The sequence below is a fragment of the Thermobia domestica genome, chromosome 13 (genome assembly GCF_964235325.1).
Source record: "Thermobia domestica chromosome 13, izTheDome1.hap1.1, whole genome shotgun sequence".
NCBI lineage: Eukaryota > Metazoa > Arthropoda > Insecta > Zygentoma > Lepismatidae > Thermobia > Thermobia domestica.
The window spans coordinates 3208650-3224894 of NC_137466.1; the positions used below are offsets into that span (position 1 = coordinate 3208650).

Genomic DNA, 16245 nt, shown 5'->3' on the forward strand with positions numbered 1-16245 from the left:
ATGAATATTCCTCTTTTTCAGGTTTGAAAAATCCTCAACGTCAGGTAGTCAGGGCGATTGGAAATAGGAGTCTCGCTCCTAAATAAGTTAAATCAAAAGTAAAATTATGAAGGCCCATGCATGAAATTGTATTATTATGGTGCCTAGGTTTGAGAACGTCACCTAGGTCACAAGAAAAATTTGCGCGCACTTATCTTGTTTATGATGGTCTTTCGGCAGGCTAACCATCTGTCTGCCTTTATTCGCTACAGCTTTCCTCAGCTTCAAACCACCGCAATAGTATTTCCTCTGTAGAAATATAGTAAGAAAGTAAAGCGCTGCATAATACGATACTTGTAGCACTAAGATAAGAATAGTTGTAGCAGTGGTATGAGGTGATCAACTGCTAATATGCAGGGTAAATAGTAGAAAAAATGGAACGATGTAATAGGAAATGAATACTTTTAAAGGGATTAAGAGCTTTTTGGTGAAGAAAGTGCTTATTTGTAGCCTTAGTAGGCTATAATAGCATGGAGATTCACGACAAATCTTCAAGATAAAGAAAAGCTATAATATGATGGCCTAGATATTCTCAATCTGCATGAACTGATATAATGGTTAGACATGCTGATATAATGTTTTGGGGGTAATACAATAGTAAAGTAATCCTGCGTAAGTGTACAAATATCTAAAATATCTGTAATGATAGAACGTTACAAATGCCCATTAATGTACTTCAAACTAGGAAAATAGGTCTTATTACCACACTATATTTATATACAGTAAATGTATTACTTATTTTGCCATTTTTCCTTTCACTATTCTACTAAATTTATTTCTAGTTTGCTGTAAGAAACTGTAATATGGAGAGGTTCCCTGAAGCTTCCAATGCAACTCACAAAGCGATACAGACCTGTGACGTCTCGCCAAAAACCTTTGTCTGTGTTGCCGTGACGTAAGCAGCTCATTTTTAGTGTTTGAAGCGTTGTATCTCCGTAACGAAGCAATGTTTTTCTGAGATTTTTGGTATGTGGTATATTGAAGACTAGTTCCACACAATGGTGTGTTTAAATTACAATCTTTGGTCAAAAAGGAAATGTCCATTGTAATCTCCATATTGGATCAGCCATTTTGAATTTTGTAAATTTGACATCTGATTCTGAATTAGCTCTACTAACCTCCACCCCCTGGCAGTATGATTTCCTCTACATTAAATGGTTGCTTTCTGTCTATACTTGGAGACCACCCCTAACGTTCAGAAGGTGATTTCTACCCTTAAACCCGCGCCATTGCCGAAATAAAAAAATATGTGTCGATGTTCTACAAGTATGCAAGTTTGATTCAAATCGTTGAGTGACACGCAAGTCTCGTTGTCAGACCTCGTTTTATTTTACCTCTAGTTTCGATAAGTAATTGTTTATCTTTTGTGGTATATTCTTGTGCTCTGTTAGTTTGTTTTAAGTATTAATATTCCTTAATTAGTATCACGTCGTTGCTAATCCTGTACAGATATATTTAAGCCAGTAAGTTTCCAAAATATAGTAAATAATATACACATATTTTTCCATCAGCATCACATATTCTATTTCTGCTGCAGATGGGTCGATTAAAAGTGTAATATAATCCACTTACATATTCAGCAAGATAATTTAAGTCACTACGACTTTGAACGATACCGAACTGAAACTTATTTATTTTGTCTACAAGAGTTCCGCACTTCCTTTGTCTTTTATGCTTTTGAAGAACAAGTTTAAACTTCTTCACTCAGCATAAACTGTACCTTTTTGGAGAAAAGATTCAAATGTTGATAATGCCAAACGATTTCAATTCAAGTTCAAATACATTCTTACTCCAGTCTGAATCTGGAACAAGTTTAGAATAGAAAAGTGTGTAGAACTATTCGTTCCTTTGCTTGTCCACTGAAGAGCAGGTGGAAAACACACCTTTGGAGAAATTCCTAGAGGGCAACACCTGTGTGCTTTATCAATCAGACGACAAAGACAGTATGTAACTTATATATACGCAGAAACGAGTATCTATTGCAAATAGAAGCTTGCTAGACAGCTGACTTACGTAGTTCCAACAAATAAATGAATCAAACAACATACTGGATGTAACCATCACAATAAACAAATTAAACAATGCCAGCGGTCCATTTTCAGTTGCTCTATTCAGTCACAGTGAACCATGTATCAAGTCAATATCCGTGTAGTAATAAGTATACAGACTGTGTAAGTCAGCTGGAAACAGCTGAAAATGTGTTCGACATATTGTCAAAAGCAGTAACTATATCAAGTGATGAAGAATAATACCTAAGCACAGAATCTAATAAATTTTTAAGAATTAACTAAAATTCATAGAATTATATCCATATTACCTTCACATAGCAATATTGGCCAACCTTCATCGTCCTCAACCACTGTGAATTAATTAAAATGTGATATAAAAGAACTAATATTGTATATGTTGGTGCTGAGAAAGAGAATGTACGTGTTGTGTGAAATAAGTCATTTATGGAGACTGTCATACCACTACCTCCGCAGTGAAATATAGATCGAATGTATTTAACTTTAACCCTAACTAACTAACTCTATGGCCTATGGAACTCGGAGGTTCAATGCCGCGTTCACAAAAGGTCTAAACTGACTTCTATCCTTAGCTAACTGCATCCAGTTTCTACTTTGTATTCCAATCTCTACGAGATCCATGTTAATATTGTCCTCACATCTGCGCCTAGGTCTTCCTAATGGTCGTTTTCCGATTGGTCATCCATTCAAAACTTTGAAAGTTCTTCTACTTCTTTCCATTCTAGCTCCATGACCCGCCCACTTAAGTCTCCTAGACTTGACGACCCTACCAATTTTGAGTAAAGCTTATAAATTATGTAGTTCCTCGTTATGAAGTTACCGCCATTGCCCATTCCCGTTCCTCTTGGGTCCGAATATTCGTCTCAGGATCTTGTTCTCAGATACTTTCAGTTTATGTTCTTCCCCCAGACTACGCGAACATGTTTCGCAACCATACAGAAGAACTGACATCATTATCGTTATGTATATTTTAAGCTTCAGATTCCTCGACAGAATTCGCGAAGACAAGAGATTTTGAAGCGAATAGTAACACGAATTCCCTGCTTTTAGTTGACATTTAATTTCTTCGTCAATATGATTTTTCCGTGTTAATATTGATCCTAGATATTTGAAACTATCCACTTTATCAAAAGTATTATTTACTATTTTAACGCATCCATAATTTGCTGTATTACGGTCCCGACGAACTTTCATGTATTTAGTTTTCTCTGCATTTACTTCTAAACCCATGTCCCTGCAAGCGTTTAATAAGATCTCTGTATTTCTTTCTTTTGTTCTCCTATCATTCCCTATTAAATTTACATAATTAGCATATCCCATAACATGGTGAAGACCGTTCAACTATAGGCCCTGATTGCTATCTTTGATTTTCCTTATAGCGTATTCCAGCACAAATTTAAATAATAATGGCGACAACGCATCTCTTGTTTCAGGCCATTTTCAACGTGAAAGCTCGTTCAACAAAATTTTTCTACCCGGACTTTCCTTTTGGAATAATTTAAACATATCTTAATTAATCTGATTAGCTTTCTCGGTATTCCAAGTTCTGTAAGAATGTTGTAGATGTTTCTCTCCTAACCGAGTCGTAAGCCTTTCTAAAATCAATAAATAGTTGATGTACCGGGGTATTGTATTCTCATTTTTTTTCGAGTATTTGGCGAATGGTAAATATTTGGTCGATAGTTGGCCGATTTCGTCTGAATCCGCACTGATAATCACCAATAATTTCATCTGCGTATGGGGTCAATCTTGCTAATAGAATATTTGAAAGGATTTTATAGGATGTTGCCTCGATAATTATTACAGTCAGTTTTGTCGCCGTTCTTGTGAATTGAAACAATGATCGATTCTTTCAACTCTTGTGGCAACTCTTCCTTCTTGTAGGTAAGGAGAATGAGTTTGTGTATCTTGTTTCACAATTTTCGCCTCCAGCTAAAATTAACTCAGCCGGAATTTCATCTACACCCGGAGATTTGTGTTTCTTTAATTTCTTTATAGCGGTTTCTACTTCTATTCCGTTGGGTTCTGGAATATGAATTCTGCGGTGTGTATCTCCTTTTCTCTAAGCACACTAGTTTTTGGTTGCGTGTTAAACACATCGTCAAAAAAATCTTTCCATCTATTTAAGATACTATCCGTTTCAGTGTGAACTGTAACGTCAGATTTCTTTAATATATAAGCACGTAGTTATATCCTTTCTAAAATTCGCTGATCCCCTTATACATGTCACGAATATTTTTATTTTTTCTATGATCTTCGAGTTCCTTAATTTTAGCTTTCAAAAAATCTCGTTTCTCTGTTCTAAAAGATTTGGAAGTTTCCCTCCTGATATCTGCGAAATGTTGTGTTGTTATTTCATTCGAATTTTGTAGCCAGCGTAATTTTGCCTCTTCTCTGCTAGTTTAATGCATTCTTGGTCGAACCATGGTTTGTTCCTGCGTATTTCCGCGTGTCCCAATTTTTCTTTTCCTGAAATTTTAATGGTATCTCTAATTTCAATCCAGGTATCCTCAACACTTGTGCACTCCGATTCTTCTGAAACCGAGAATGTACTCAAAACTTGAATCTGGTATTCCTCTTTTATGGCTCTCTTCTAAGGTCTTTAAATTGATTCTCTCCGTTTTCAGACAATGAATATTGCCTTTATTCATCGATGATTGCTCTCGTATTATCGCTGCTAACAAGTCGCAATAAGCTCCTCTGAACGACCGAACATCAACTATGCTATATTGCCTTCTTCTATCTACTAAAACGTGATCAATTTGATTATGTGTTTTTCCGTCTGGTGATGTCCAAGTGTATTTATGAACTTCGCGATGTGGAAATTTTGTACTCTTCACGATTAGGTTTTTGGATGTTGCAAAGTTCACGAGTCTAACACCGTTGTCATTACTTTCCTTATACAGACTTTCGTTCCCTATAATCGGTTTGAAAATATGCTCTCGTCCTACCGTCGCATTGAAATCCCCTAACAGAATTTTCATATGGTATCGCGGAAGTTGGTAAAATATCCGTTCCACTTCTTCGTAAAAAACTGCCTTTTATACCGTCATCCTTATCTTCAGTTGGGACATGTACATTTAAAACAATAATAACACACCACCGTCCCTTAAGATTAATAAAAGAACGTTTGTCACTAAGAAATTCAACCCGTTTAATTGTTGTTAGTATTCATTTGTGAACGAAAAACCCTGTTTCTAACTGGTGATTTTTATTTCCTTCCCAGTAAAAGAACGTAAAATTTCCGGAATTCTCAGATCCATTTCCTTCCCACCTAATTTCCTGAATTTCTACTAGGTCCATCCTGTATTTCTCTAACTCACTCGTTACGGATTTTAACTCGCCTGCCCTATAAAGACTTCTAATATTCGATGTTCCAAATTTCATGTCGATTTTCTTTTGCAGAAGTGGTGCCAAGTTATCAGTCCTTGTCCGAGTCTTTTGCGAATATTTCTGAACAAGTGCTTTTTTACAGAATGAAGTTGTTAGCCTTACCCAAACCTCCAAGCTGGAGGAGCACTCCTGGTCGGCTGTCCACGACTGCTTATTCAGTATATTCGCAGCTAACCTCTATATCTAGAGGCCTTCTCCTCGATCCGCAACCTGAGGACACGCAATGTCGTGGTAACAGGAACCCATGTTACACGGTTTTAACTCTATAATAACAAAATATATTTAATGTTATTGTTTTGTTCATTTTGGTTTCGTATTTTTCTACTAATGCTTTCGTTAAGATCACTGTGGTAGAGCCAAGCGTTTATCATCAATATGAATGTGCATTATTGTCAGGATCGATCCAATGTGTTATAGAATTTGGGATCTTATAAATTGTGAAAGGAAAAATGAATACGACGGAGAAGATATCTGGACAAAGCATTCAATGGAAGGAAATTGAATTTCTGTATTGTAACTTTGAATATTTGTATTTATTCCAGTTTCTGTAAGTTCGTATATTTATGCATCTGTTGTTTATATATATTTTGGAGTTTGTATGTTTGTTTAATATTTTGGTTAAATTGTTATCAATTAATTAATTATTAACTAAATAAACTCGTCGAATGGGTTTTTACGAACTATCTTATTTGGTTTCTGGTTAGGACCTAAGACTTCTAGTTAACTATTAGACTAACCAAAGTGTGATTGTTGGAGTGTATATGGGGAAATTTAACTCTTTTTAGTTCATTTACTTTAATTATCGAATGAGTGATTTCAGTGAATGCTAATAGGTAAGTAGAAGGTGAGGGTCGTAGTTAAGAACTGATTTAGACGACAAGACCAACGCCACCCAGACTTCATTAAGAGTCATTAAGAAATCATGGGCGCTGCATTGTTGTTACGTGTCGTAAATTCATTTAGATAAGGAAAAGGTAATGATAAATAGTATCAAAGTTGCGATTTTAGTATTCTGTTGTTAATAGTTAATTAGCACCGCCAGGAGTTTGGTTGTCGAACTAAACCAAGAGGTATGTGAAAAACGTAAGACACCAATTCATACTGAAGTTGGTGATATCAAGAGTAGAACATGATATCAAGTGTAGAATTGGATATTAAAGTAAAACCAAATTGTTACGACGATTAGAGCAGATTTTGTAATGAAAATGTGCTATTTCACTCCGCTTGTTTAATATGAATTGGATTAGTGGTTAGTGATATAGTAAGGTTGTGCTCCGAATTATTCATGCTGAATAGGAGGGCTATTGTGAAGTTCAATAGCTTTTCTGTGATTCTTTGGACATTTAAATGGAAGGCGGTAAGTCGCACTTGCTGCACATGTATGTGGTGGATAAAAACTCAATTGTTCCAGTTTTGTCAAGCCATTGTATACACGTTTGTTTGACTTGTTCCTATAAAGACATATTTATTCATAAGAGCTTTCATTTAATCTGAATGGAGAACTTAGTGAAATACTCGATTTATTACAATTTGATACTTTTGGGGCAAGCAATTAACTTTTCTGGTGGGGTGGGATCGACTGGGTTCACTTTACCCTGTGCAACTGTCCATGCTTACATCGGTAAGGTCACATGAGGACAGCGTAACAATGTCGAGAAAATTCCGTCCAGACATCCCTCCCATCCGTCCAGAGTAGATATGAGAGGAAAACGTGTATTGGTATATAATATTTTTCTTCACAACTATTACGTCTATCAATAGGAAACTTAGTATACACACTTCTTATCTCCTGTACTATTATTTGAGATATATTTGGATTGTGTATTTATACCCAGCGCCACTCAAAAGGGGTCCAAAATTGATTGAAGGGATTTCTGGAAGGAATCATTCCGACATTCTCCCATTTTTCCCTGTTCAAGTACGTTATTATATCCAATACATAGCATCTTTGGAAAGTTTGTTTCATTTTGAAGGAAATAAACTATAAGCCATGACTTTCAAATGAACAGTGTAGATGCATTAGCTATTTTAATGCGAGTCTACGATTTTCTTTATACTAACAGTACACCTTTTTTTGTACATGAACATATCTTTGTTATGTTTATCGAATGGACTAGGTTTAATTCGGATGTACGAATGACACGTTCATGTCCGTTCCGTGTTAGTTTATTCTTGTTTCAGTCAGGTCGAACGAAAATAAATAACTGAATACATATAAACTTAGGAAACTTCTGTTTCTATGGTAAAAATCTTAGGTTCCTAGTGCACACGTCATTGTGGTAGGACGAGGAAGGATTTCGAATGATATTTGGTTATATTCATAAACTTGGAAGAAGACTTGAAAAATCCTGACCTTTCTGAAAATTATATTATTTTTATTTGGGTGTTCAGTTTGATTTCTAGGTTAGGTACATGTACAAACTTATCCCTGAAATATTGTACGTCCAATTTAATTTACGTACGGTTAATATGCGTAAATATATGTAAGTTAAGGTGGCCTTTTGCATATAAAATATGACATTTAAGGGAGTGAGGATCTGTGAATGAAGACACGCTTTCATTTGTAAGTGGCAGATCGTAACTTTATGTATAAGAAATGTCGCATAATTCCCACTCGCAACGTGACTACAAGTCGAATGTCATCTTTCCGTAAATAATATACTTTTAAATGGTATATAAACAAAATAGTATTAAATAGTACATAAGTACTTCATGGCAAGGCTTATTAGAGTGTAGTATTACTTATGCTTCTTTTCCTTACAGTGTATTATGGCGGAGTGATATCTCTTTTCCTAGGAGCCAGTGTTATGAGTGTTGTGGAAGTGATATACTTTATCTTGATTCGTCCCGTGTTTACTTACTGGACATTAACGGGTGGTAAAACGCTTGTGGCGAAAAGATTGAAGTAGCATATAATCTACATGATGAAGGGATACGTCTAATTAAAATGAAGAATGCCAACTACTTAGGAATAACTGTTTATGTAATTAATTCAAAGAAATATAAAAAACAATATCTTTAATTACACTTGTAAAATGTTTCCTGCATGTCGATGACAACGTAGTGGTCTATTATTTCAACACCTGCGTGTGACAAAGCTCGCAACTCTTTTAAAGTCATAATCAGCACATTAGATTATTTTTGCTGATGTATAAATATACAAATAAGCAAATTCACAACTCTAAGTATCTGCCTAGGGAAAAAATACATTAATTCGAAATTGCTGTTTTCTAAATCAAATAACTTCTAACTTAATTTATCAACGTATATTTCCTTAACTTTAAATAAAATATTTATGTATTTGAGCAAACAACTACTATCGACAAAATCATTTTCCACTGGCACATTGTCTTGATATCCTCTGACTTTTTCAAATGAGAAAATTGTTTCTATATTCTAGAGATATTGGATTTTCCTCATATTATTAGTATTCAGTATAAAGACAATTCAATATCTAATAACGATTCTACTTTTTTATTTTCTTTATTTTCTGTGGATGATGAAAAACAGTGATAACTTGGAATAATAATACAGTCAGCAAACATTTCAAAATTCTCTTTAGCAGACGATTCCCCATTCTTCATTCTTTGTAATTTTACGTAACTTACGTAACCGAATTGTTCTGTAACTGTTGACAAATTGTTAAATAAGTCTAGAATTCCATTTACCTTGCACTTTCCTCAATCCTTACACGTGCGTACTTCCGATGTTTTCCGTATTTTTGACGGCCATCTTCCTTCTTTGGATCGTAAAAAACGTCCCAGGACCCGGAAAAGGGGAGAAGCACACGAGAAGCGAATGTGAGCAACAGCAGGAGAGATCTATTCCAACTCACACGCCAATTTGGTACAGAGACTAAGACATGGAGACGACCAATTGGCGTCCAGGATCTGAGGTACGGAACACACATCCAAAGTCCTAAACGCCTTAACAATCTTCCTTTTCTTTCTTCCTAAACTAAGGCCCTCGACTTTCCTTTTTAAATATGTGTTCTTACTTATTTCTACCCGCATGACCTACAGACTATAAACGCTCGTCGTCTACTAAGATACCCCTCAATTCTACCAGTGAGCAATATTTCCTAAATTAACAATTATCGTTTCTTTTTGTTCTTCAAAACAATGACGAAAGCATTCCAACCGAATGCAAAAGCGTAAAATATATGTTGCTGAAAATACCTTTTACATATATGTATGACAACCATCTCGAGCAGCAGAAATAACAAAATAAAAGTAATATTTTTTCACAATAAAACTAACATTTCAACCGTCAGTAGTAAATGCATGTATTGTTAATTCCAGATGAGAACATATACTTCGTTTCTCGTATTTTGTATATAGATATTTATGTAAGTCGTTGTGTCAACTCTAGAATAGTGATACTATAATACGGTGTTTCATTTGATGCGTTCAAAGTACAAGTGAATCAAGACATTTTATTTTGTCGCTTTTGGGCATATTTCATATTCAGATCTCTAATTATGCTCCTCTCAGAGGTTGGGAAACTGAAGTCCAGATATTGTAAGTAGCTCTAATAATGTTGAACACAGTGATAACATTTCCATACATTTAAACTAACTAAAAAAATTTCATGTCACCTTCTCACATCTTTGGTAATTGGGCATAATTCCCTTGTACTCTGAATGCTTCGTATACATAAAATTAGGTGTAATGTACTAGTAAATTTATTAATATTTTGACAAAAATTATATTTTATGTTTGTCTTAAATAGAGCATAATAACAAATTGTATAGTAAATGAAACATTGAGCACGAAATGTCACATAGTTATGACATGAAGCTCAGCTTCCCAGACATAAAATTGCATCAATGTTCTCACCTGTTGTCAGTCGGATCGTTACTTATCTGTATAATAGCAACTGTCATTGAGTGTTCTTGTTTAGAATACATCAAAGAAAATAAACATGTTGCATCGAATTACACGAATGAATTTAAAGGAATTGTCCTGTCTTGCACATGTCCGTTTCTCCCTTAAAGAATTACCTCATACCAATCAAAGTAGCTCAACTGACTTTAGGTAGCTCAACTGACATTTGGAAATATATTTGGAGAAGGAGCATAATATTTACATCTAGGCTAATTTCCTACATTTCTGCAAATTTTAATACGTACCTATATTTTCCAATCGAATTTACCCAGACAATTTACCAACACTAAAATGAACACTTTTTACAAAGATAAATCTTCTCATCTATGGCCAAGGTAGAAAGCCTGAAACTGTGCCATTATCAGCTTTCCATGTTTCAAGTTTTGATAGCAAGTTCTAAACTATTCGTCCTTCAAAATTTTTCCAATATAACTAGCATCTTTGAGACAGTACATAAATCAATTCAATTGCATCAATCGTATAAAAGTTTTCCAAGATAGGTTCTACTAAGTCAGTCTCGACTGGAAACAAATGTATTTGTTTAAAAGTATATTCAGATTTTATAATATTTTCAATATACATGCTCACTGACAATTCAATTATTGACATTCTCGGAACAAGTCAAAAGTTTACAGAGAGAACGTACATTCGTACCAAACCACGAACATTCGGTTAGCTCGGATGGTACAGTTGGCCACAGTGCAAACTCATATTTCAATGGAGTGCTGGACATCAACGATATGCGAGCAGCAGCACTATCAAGAACCATCTCTTTTCCATATGATACAGAAGCAAGCGTTCCATTAGAGTAACTCTGCTCAACACCCAATACAAGTTACAACGACTGAGATGGGCAAAAGAACATTGCCATTGGACACTCAGAGCATAAAGTAAGGTCGCTTGAGTAGATGAATCGGGGTATCCATTAATACATTCCTATGACCAGGTACGAGTACGTGTTCAACCGCATGAGGCAATGGATCCCTCTTCCCAGCACAGTACAGTTCAATTCGTGGTGTCAGTATCATCGTTTGGGGACTGTTCAAGTGGGACGAAATGAAAACTCTAGTACGTCTGACACTGTCCCTAACGTTGGGGATCCTGCTGGAAGAGTATTCTTTATTAGCCTTTAACACTTCTCAGGTGACTTATATACTCAGCAAGAATTTTTGCTAGTCCGTAGCTTCAGAATCGCGGCTGAGTTATTGAAAAGCATTCCGCAAAAGTGAAGATGCTTGCTTGACCCAAAGAAACTTCAACGTCAATTTTATTAAACACATTCGGGATGCTGCGAGGTGGCTCAGTGGTAGAGCGTTCACCTCCGGTGCTTGGGGTTCCTCGTTCGATCCCAGCTCGCGCCCACCGTCTCCTTTAGCCTAGCCGCATAATTGTGGGAAATAAAACCTAAAGATTTCACTTCATTTTCATTTTTAATTATTTAATTTCATTTATACATTCGGGATGCTGTTGAAACAGATGTGTATGTTCTGGATAGTGCATCTACTTATTTTTGAGAAGTACAGGAGGGTTTACAGCGATTATAATGCATTATGAATTCCCAATGCTTCTTGTACCTTGTGGACTTTATGTCATATTGCACCTCCGCTATCGTCAAGGTAAAAGTGGTGATACATGGTACTAGAAATATCTCCTACTCAATTGCTCTTGAGCTTGTACAATTAAAAAGATGTGATTACCAGAATATTTGGAATTGTTTGGAAGATATGGTCATTTTCTTATATTTATCCAAAAAAAAAACACAAATTTAAATATTTTTAAAATTAAATAAGATTTTTGTATAATCCGTGCCTTAATTTTTTTCACACTGTGGACACATTTCCTCTAATTTTGGATATTTTATTTCACTTTTATTTTCTTTTTAATTTTAATTTTAAATCTATAGTAATACAAGTTTTCAGGGTTCCTTAGCTTTTTGCACTTCAAATACAAACTAGATTTCTGCTTAAGATTAATTAAAAGACTTCGGTACATTAAATGGCATTAAGTTTTAGATCTCCAGCTTACACCTTTTAAACTTTGACACTTCGTCTCTCTCTTTGTGTGACAAATAGGCAACTGTTTACAATGATTTTAGCTACAGCTAAGTATTTTCATTATTTCTTCATCCTAAGCACAAGTGATTCAAATAACAAATTTAACGTTGTTATTGAAACCTTGATCAATTTTAAAGTTGGATAAGTTTTAATACTGACTTGCACGAGTAAGAGGAGTGTAACTTTAGATGATTATACTTTTATTTCATGATTTTGCTATTTCACTTTAACTTATTTACTAGTAAACAAATTGTCTTTAAAGAGCCTTGCTATGCCTATGTGAATATTTTTCTCTATATTGTGTTTTCTTTTAAATAAATGTGGGAGAAATATGTAACGTATTTTCACTTTAAATTACAGGTAACATTTTGCGAGTATTTATTAAATATGGTATATTTTACTTTTACTGGATGAATTTGTGAAAATACGTTATTGTTTTCTCCTGTGTATATAAGTACAGTACAAAAAATCTTCCTTTTTCCCTCAAATGTTGTGTCGTACAATGTAGAATGAAAATCAATATTTCATAGTAATAATATTTCCTGTACTTTTAAAGATTGGTTCTTTAAACTAAAAATATGTATCAAATTTATAATGTATTGTCATCTAATAACATATAGTAATTTTTGACACAAACATATTTGATATTGTACACATGTTTAACACACATGTCTATGAGATGTTAAATAGACATGTATGAATTTGAAAATAAAGTGTTTTAATGTTGCAGCATAATAATATTTTTTTTAAGTTTCAACTTATAAATTGGTTTTAGCATAAGCACAAATTAACTTTTTTATATTGTTTTTCATGAGAAATCATTCTTTGCACAAGAAGGAATATTCTGTTATATCTAGTTTCAGCTAATTCTGATTTTAAACATTAAGACAATTCGAAACCTAAAAATTCACAAAATATTTTTTTTATTATTTCAACACACTTAATTTCGATGTTACAATCAAATACTTTATTTGTCTTTGAACAAAAAATGCCAAAAAATAAAGCTTAAAAATTTCCCATCTTAAACATCATCAGTTATTTTAAGTGACACTTAAACTATGTTTTGTTCTCCATTAGAAAATACTTACACCCATACACATGATTTAGCTTTGTCACTGCATAATGGCATATGCCAATAAACACGTTCTAGCAAAATGAACGTTTATAAGGAACGATGTCTTCATTATTATTTCAGTTTGCGCTGTGTACTCTTTCAAACGTCTTAAAATCCTATATAATAGTAAATGGTATGATATTACACCTCAAACTTTGCATATTCAGCAATAAGACGAATTAGTAATTAAGAAATTAGTTTTCTTTAGTGATAATGGACATTACGCCAGTAAAATTACATTAAACCAAGATTAAATATTTCACATAAAACTTTGAGCATATGTCACTACTGTAAATTCACTGGAGAGTGATCGACTCCCTTCCATAGGGAAAGCCTGCTGGAATTTTATCACACGGAAAGCTTAAGCTAGTACCCAAGGAGAAAAGGACTTTTTGGTTCTATCTTAAAGAATATATCGTAAACAAATCAGTGATTTGTATTGGAAATCTGCAGTATTATTGTGTACATTTTGGCTTCTACTCAATAAGAGCACTAACGATTGAACAAATGAAGATAAAATGGAAGAATGGCGTGATATCACATTTTGATAAGAAATAAGTTTTGGATATTATAAATATCTTAAGTATTATAAACAATTTTGCATCTGGTACTTATAATAATTTTGTTTGTTATACAATAAGTAGGCTGTAGTTTCAAAGATCAGAATTAATTTTTCCCACCACAAAGAAAATTTGACTTTTCGCTTTTTCAGTTGGTCGAATGACAAAGCTCCATATCATTTCTTTTATATTAACATCAAAATTGCAGTCACCCAATTCTAATTTAGTTTAAATATATAGAAAAATATTTACTCTCTTTACCTTGCAATCCTATTATAGTATATTCTAGATAAATATTTAGTGATTACTATCTAGAATACCGGAGAAAATACGTTTATGGAAGATACTTCAGGCCTCTTCTCCACTTTTGGATACACATTTATATGAAAATGTAATGTTGAAAACTAAAAGTAACTATTTTTTTCGATAGTTTGAACCCACATAATCCCTTACGATACACCATATTATCAATGTATCATACTAAAAAGAGTTTGAAGTTAGTACGAATTATATTCTAATCTATATTACAAAGGGTTCAGCCAGTTTCGTGTAATACAAACAAGATACAGCGTGAAGTTTAGAAGACTCCGGCATATATTTCGAAAACTGTTTAGTTTGCAACGAAATAATGCACATGCTTTCAATCCTTTGACATTTGAGTTACTTAGGAAAATAATTGTTAAGATAGGTAATAATATTATTATTAGATCATTAGAAATAGTTCTTTAGTTTTCGACCCTAGCGAATTATATGAATACAACAAATTAGCGTTTTTCACCTTTTTTCCACACCTGTACCTGTAAACATTTCCTCTATCAGACGTACAGGAATTTCCAAGGTTTTGTTCAGTTATCAAACGCTGATTTATTGATCAAGATTACACAAGAATAATGTGAGTCCCATCATAACAGTGTTTTCCGAAGCAATGGGCCTGATGTTGGACATAACGATCTAAGTTGCCATTCCGAAGGTAGTGAGGGGTTCATTTGAACTTTTACTAGGGAAGTTCTCAGTATCAATAAGCTGTATAGTTGATCTATAAAAAATATAGAAATTTACCAATCCATATAAGGCATAATCTAATAATCCATACAAGGCAAAGCAGATTAAATTCAACATTTCAAGTGGAGTATGCTACTTAAATGACTAAAATCACTATCTGTTGCGTTACAATTTCCCACACAACTGTTTTTAAAGGCTATCACTCAATCTTAACGTCTCATATAAAATCAGTAATTTGTTTACAAATCACAGAAATCCTAAGTCTAATGCTGAGACATAGTAAAATGTTAAATTTAGAATTTCACAAATATGAATCATAGATCATGATTAGATTTGCTAAAAGAACTTACTCGAATATAAAACTAAACTCTTAGTTAAAAATTCTAGTCGAGACCTACGTTGCACCTTTCTAGAGTTAGAGATTCCAAATATTTAGACCTCGATTAATGTATGAATGAATGAATATTGATATAAATGTATGAGTGGAGGCGTTGAAAGCGTGGCTATTTGTCTCCATCACAATAAGGCCAATACCTAATAAAAGCTGCAAGTTTGACGTGCAAAATAATACTCTAAAATGTATTTTCGGAATTAAGTATCAAAGCTGGATTTTTTTTAAAAAAATCGATCTTTATAATTGTCTCTTAAGAGATCTGTTAGTTCACATTAAATAAGACTTTTTAATCATAATTATTGACAAATAAACAATTTTCTAAGTCTACGACAATACATACGCTGAATAGGTATAAGAAATCAACAATATACTAAATTTTCAATTTGCTATAATCTAGACTAGTGATAAGTTCTCTGCTGTTTATCGATCAACAAACACGAAGAATTTAACCTAATAATTTTGATTATGACAAGTTTATATTTAAAATACAGACTTTAAATTAAAATTCCTATTGTTGTGTACAAATAGCAATCAGGAAATTAGTCCATTTATTTTTGTTTAGGCATTTACCTTTACTTAACTGACGTATTAACTAAAGTTATATTATAAAGACGAATATGACATTAATTTATTGTTTATTCTGTTAATTGCTGTTCATATATTATCCACAGTACAATTTATCATTGACATTGTACATAATTTAACTAATTATATATTAATTTAAGTATTATTTTATTTCATTTATAGATTTAATAAATATTAGGTTTATACTCGAT

At 33.5% G+C, this 16245-nt stretch overlaps 1 protein-coding gene across 1 annotated transcript in view; it reads left to right on the forward strand.

Moving 5' to 3' along the window:
• Positions 1–8368, forward strand: part of LOC145669087 (sodium channel protein Nach-like) — a 56582-nt gene extending 48214 nt beyond the window's left edge. Inside the window, exon 6 of the mRNA XM_081737438.1 lies at positions 8223–8368. Within this exon, the coding sequence (XP_081593564.1) occupies positions 8223–8368 (146 nt within the window). The remainder of the gene's footprint in view (positions 1–8222) is intronic.
• The last annotated feature ends 7877 nt before the right edge of the window (positions 8369–16245 follow it).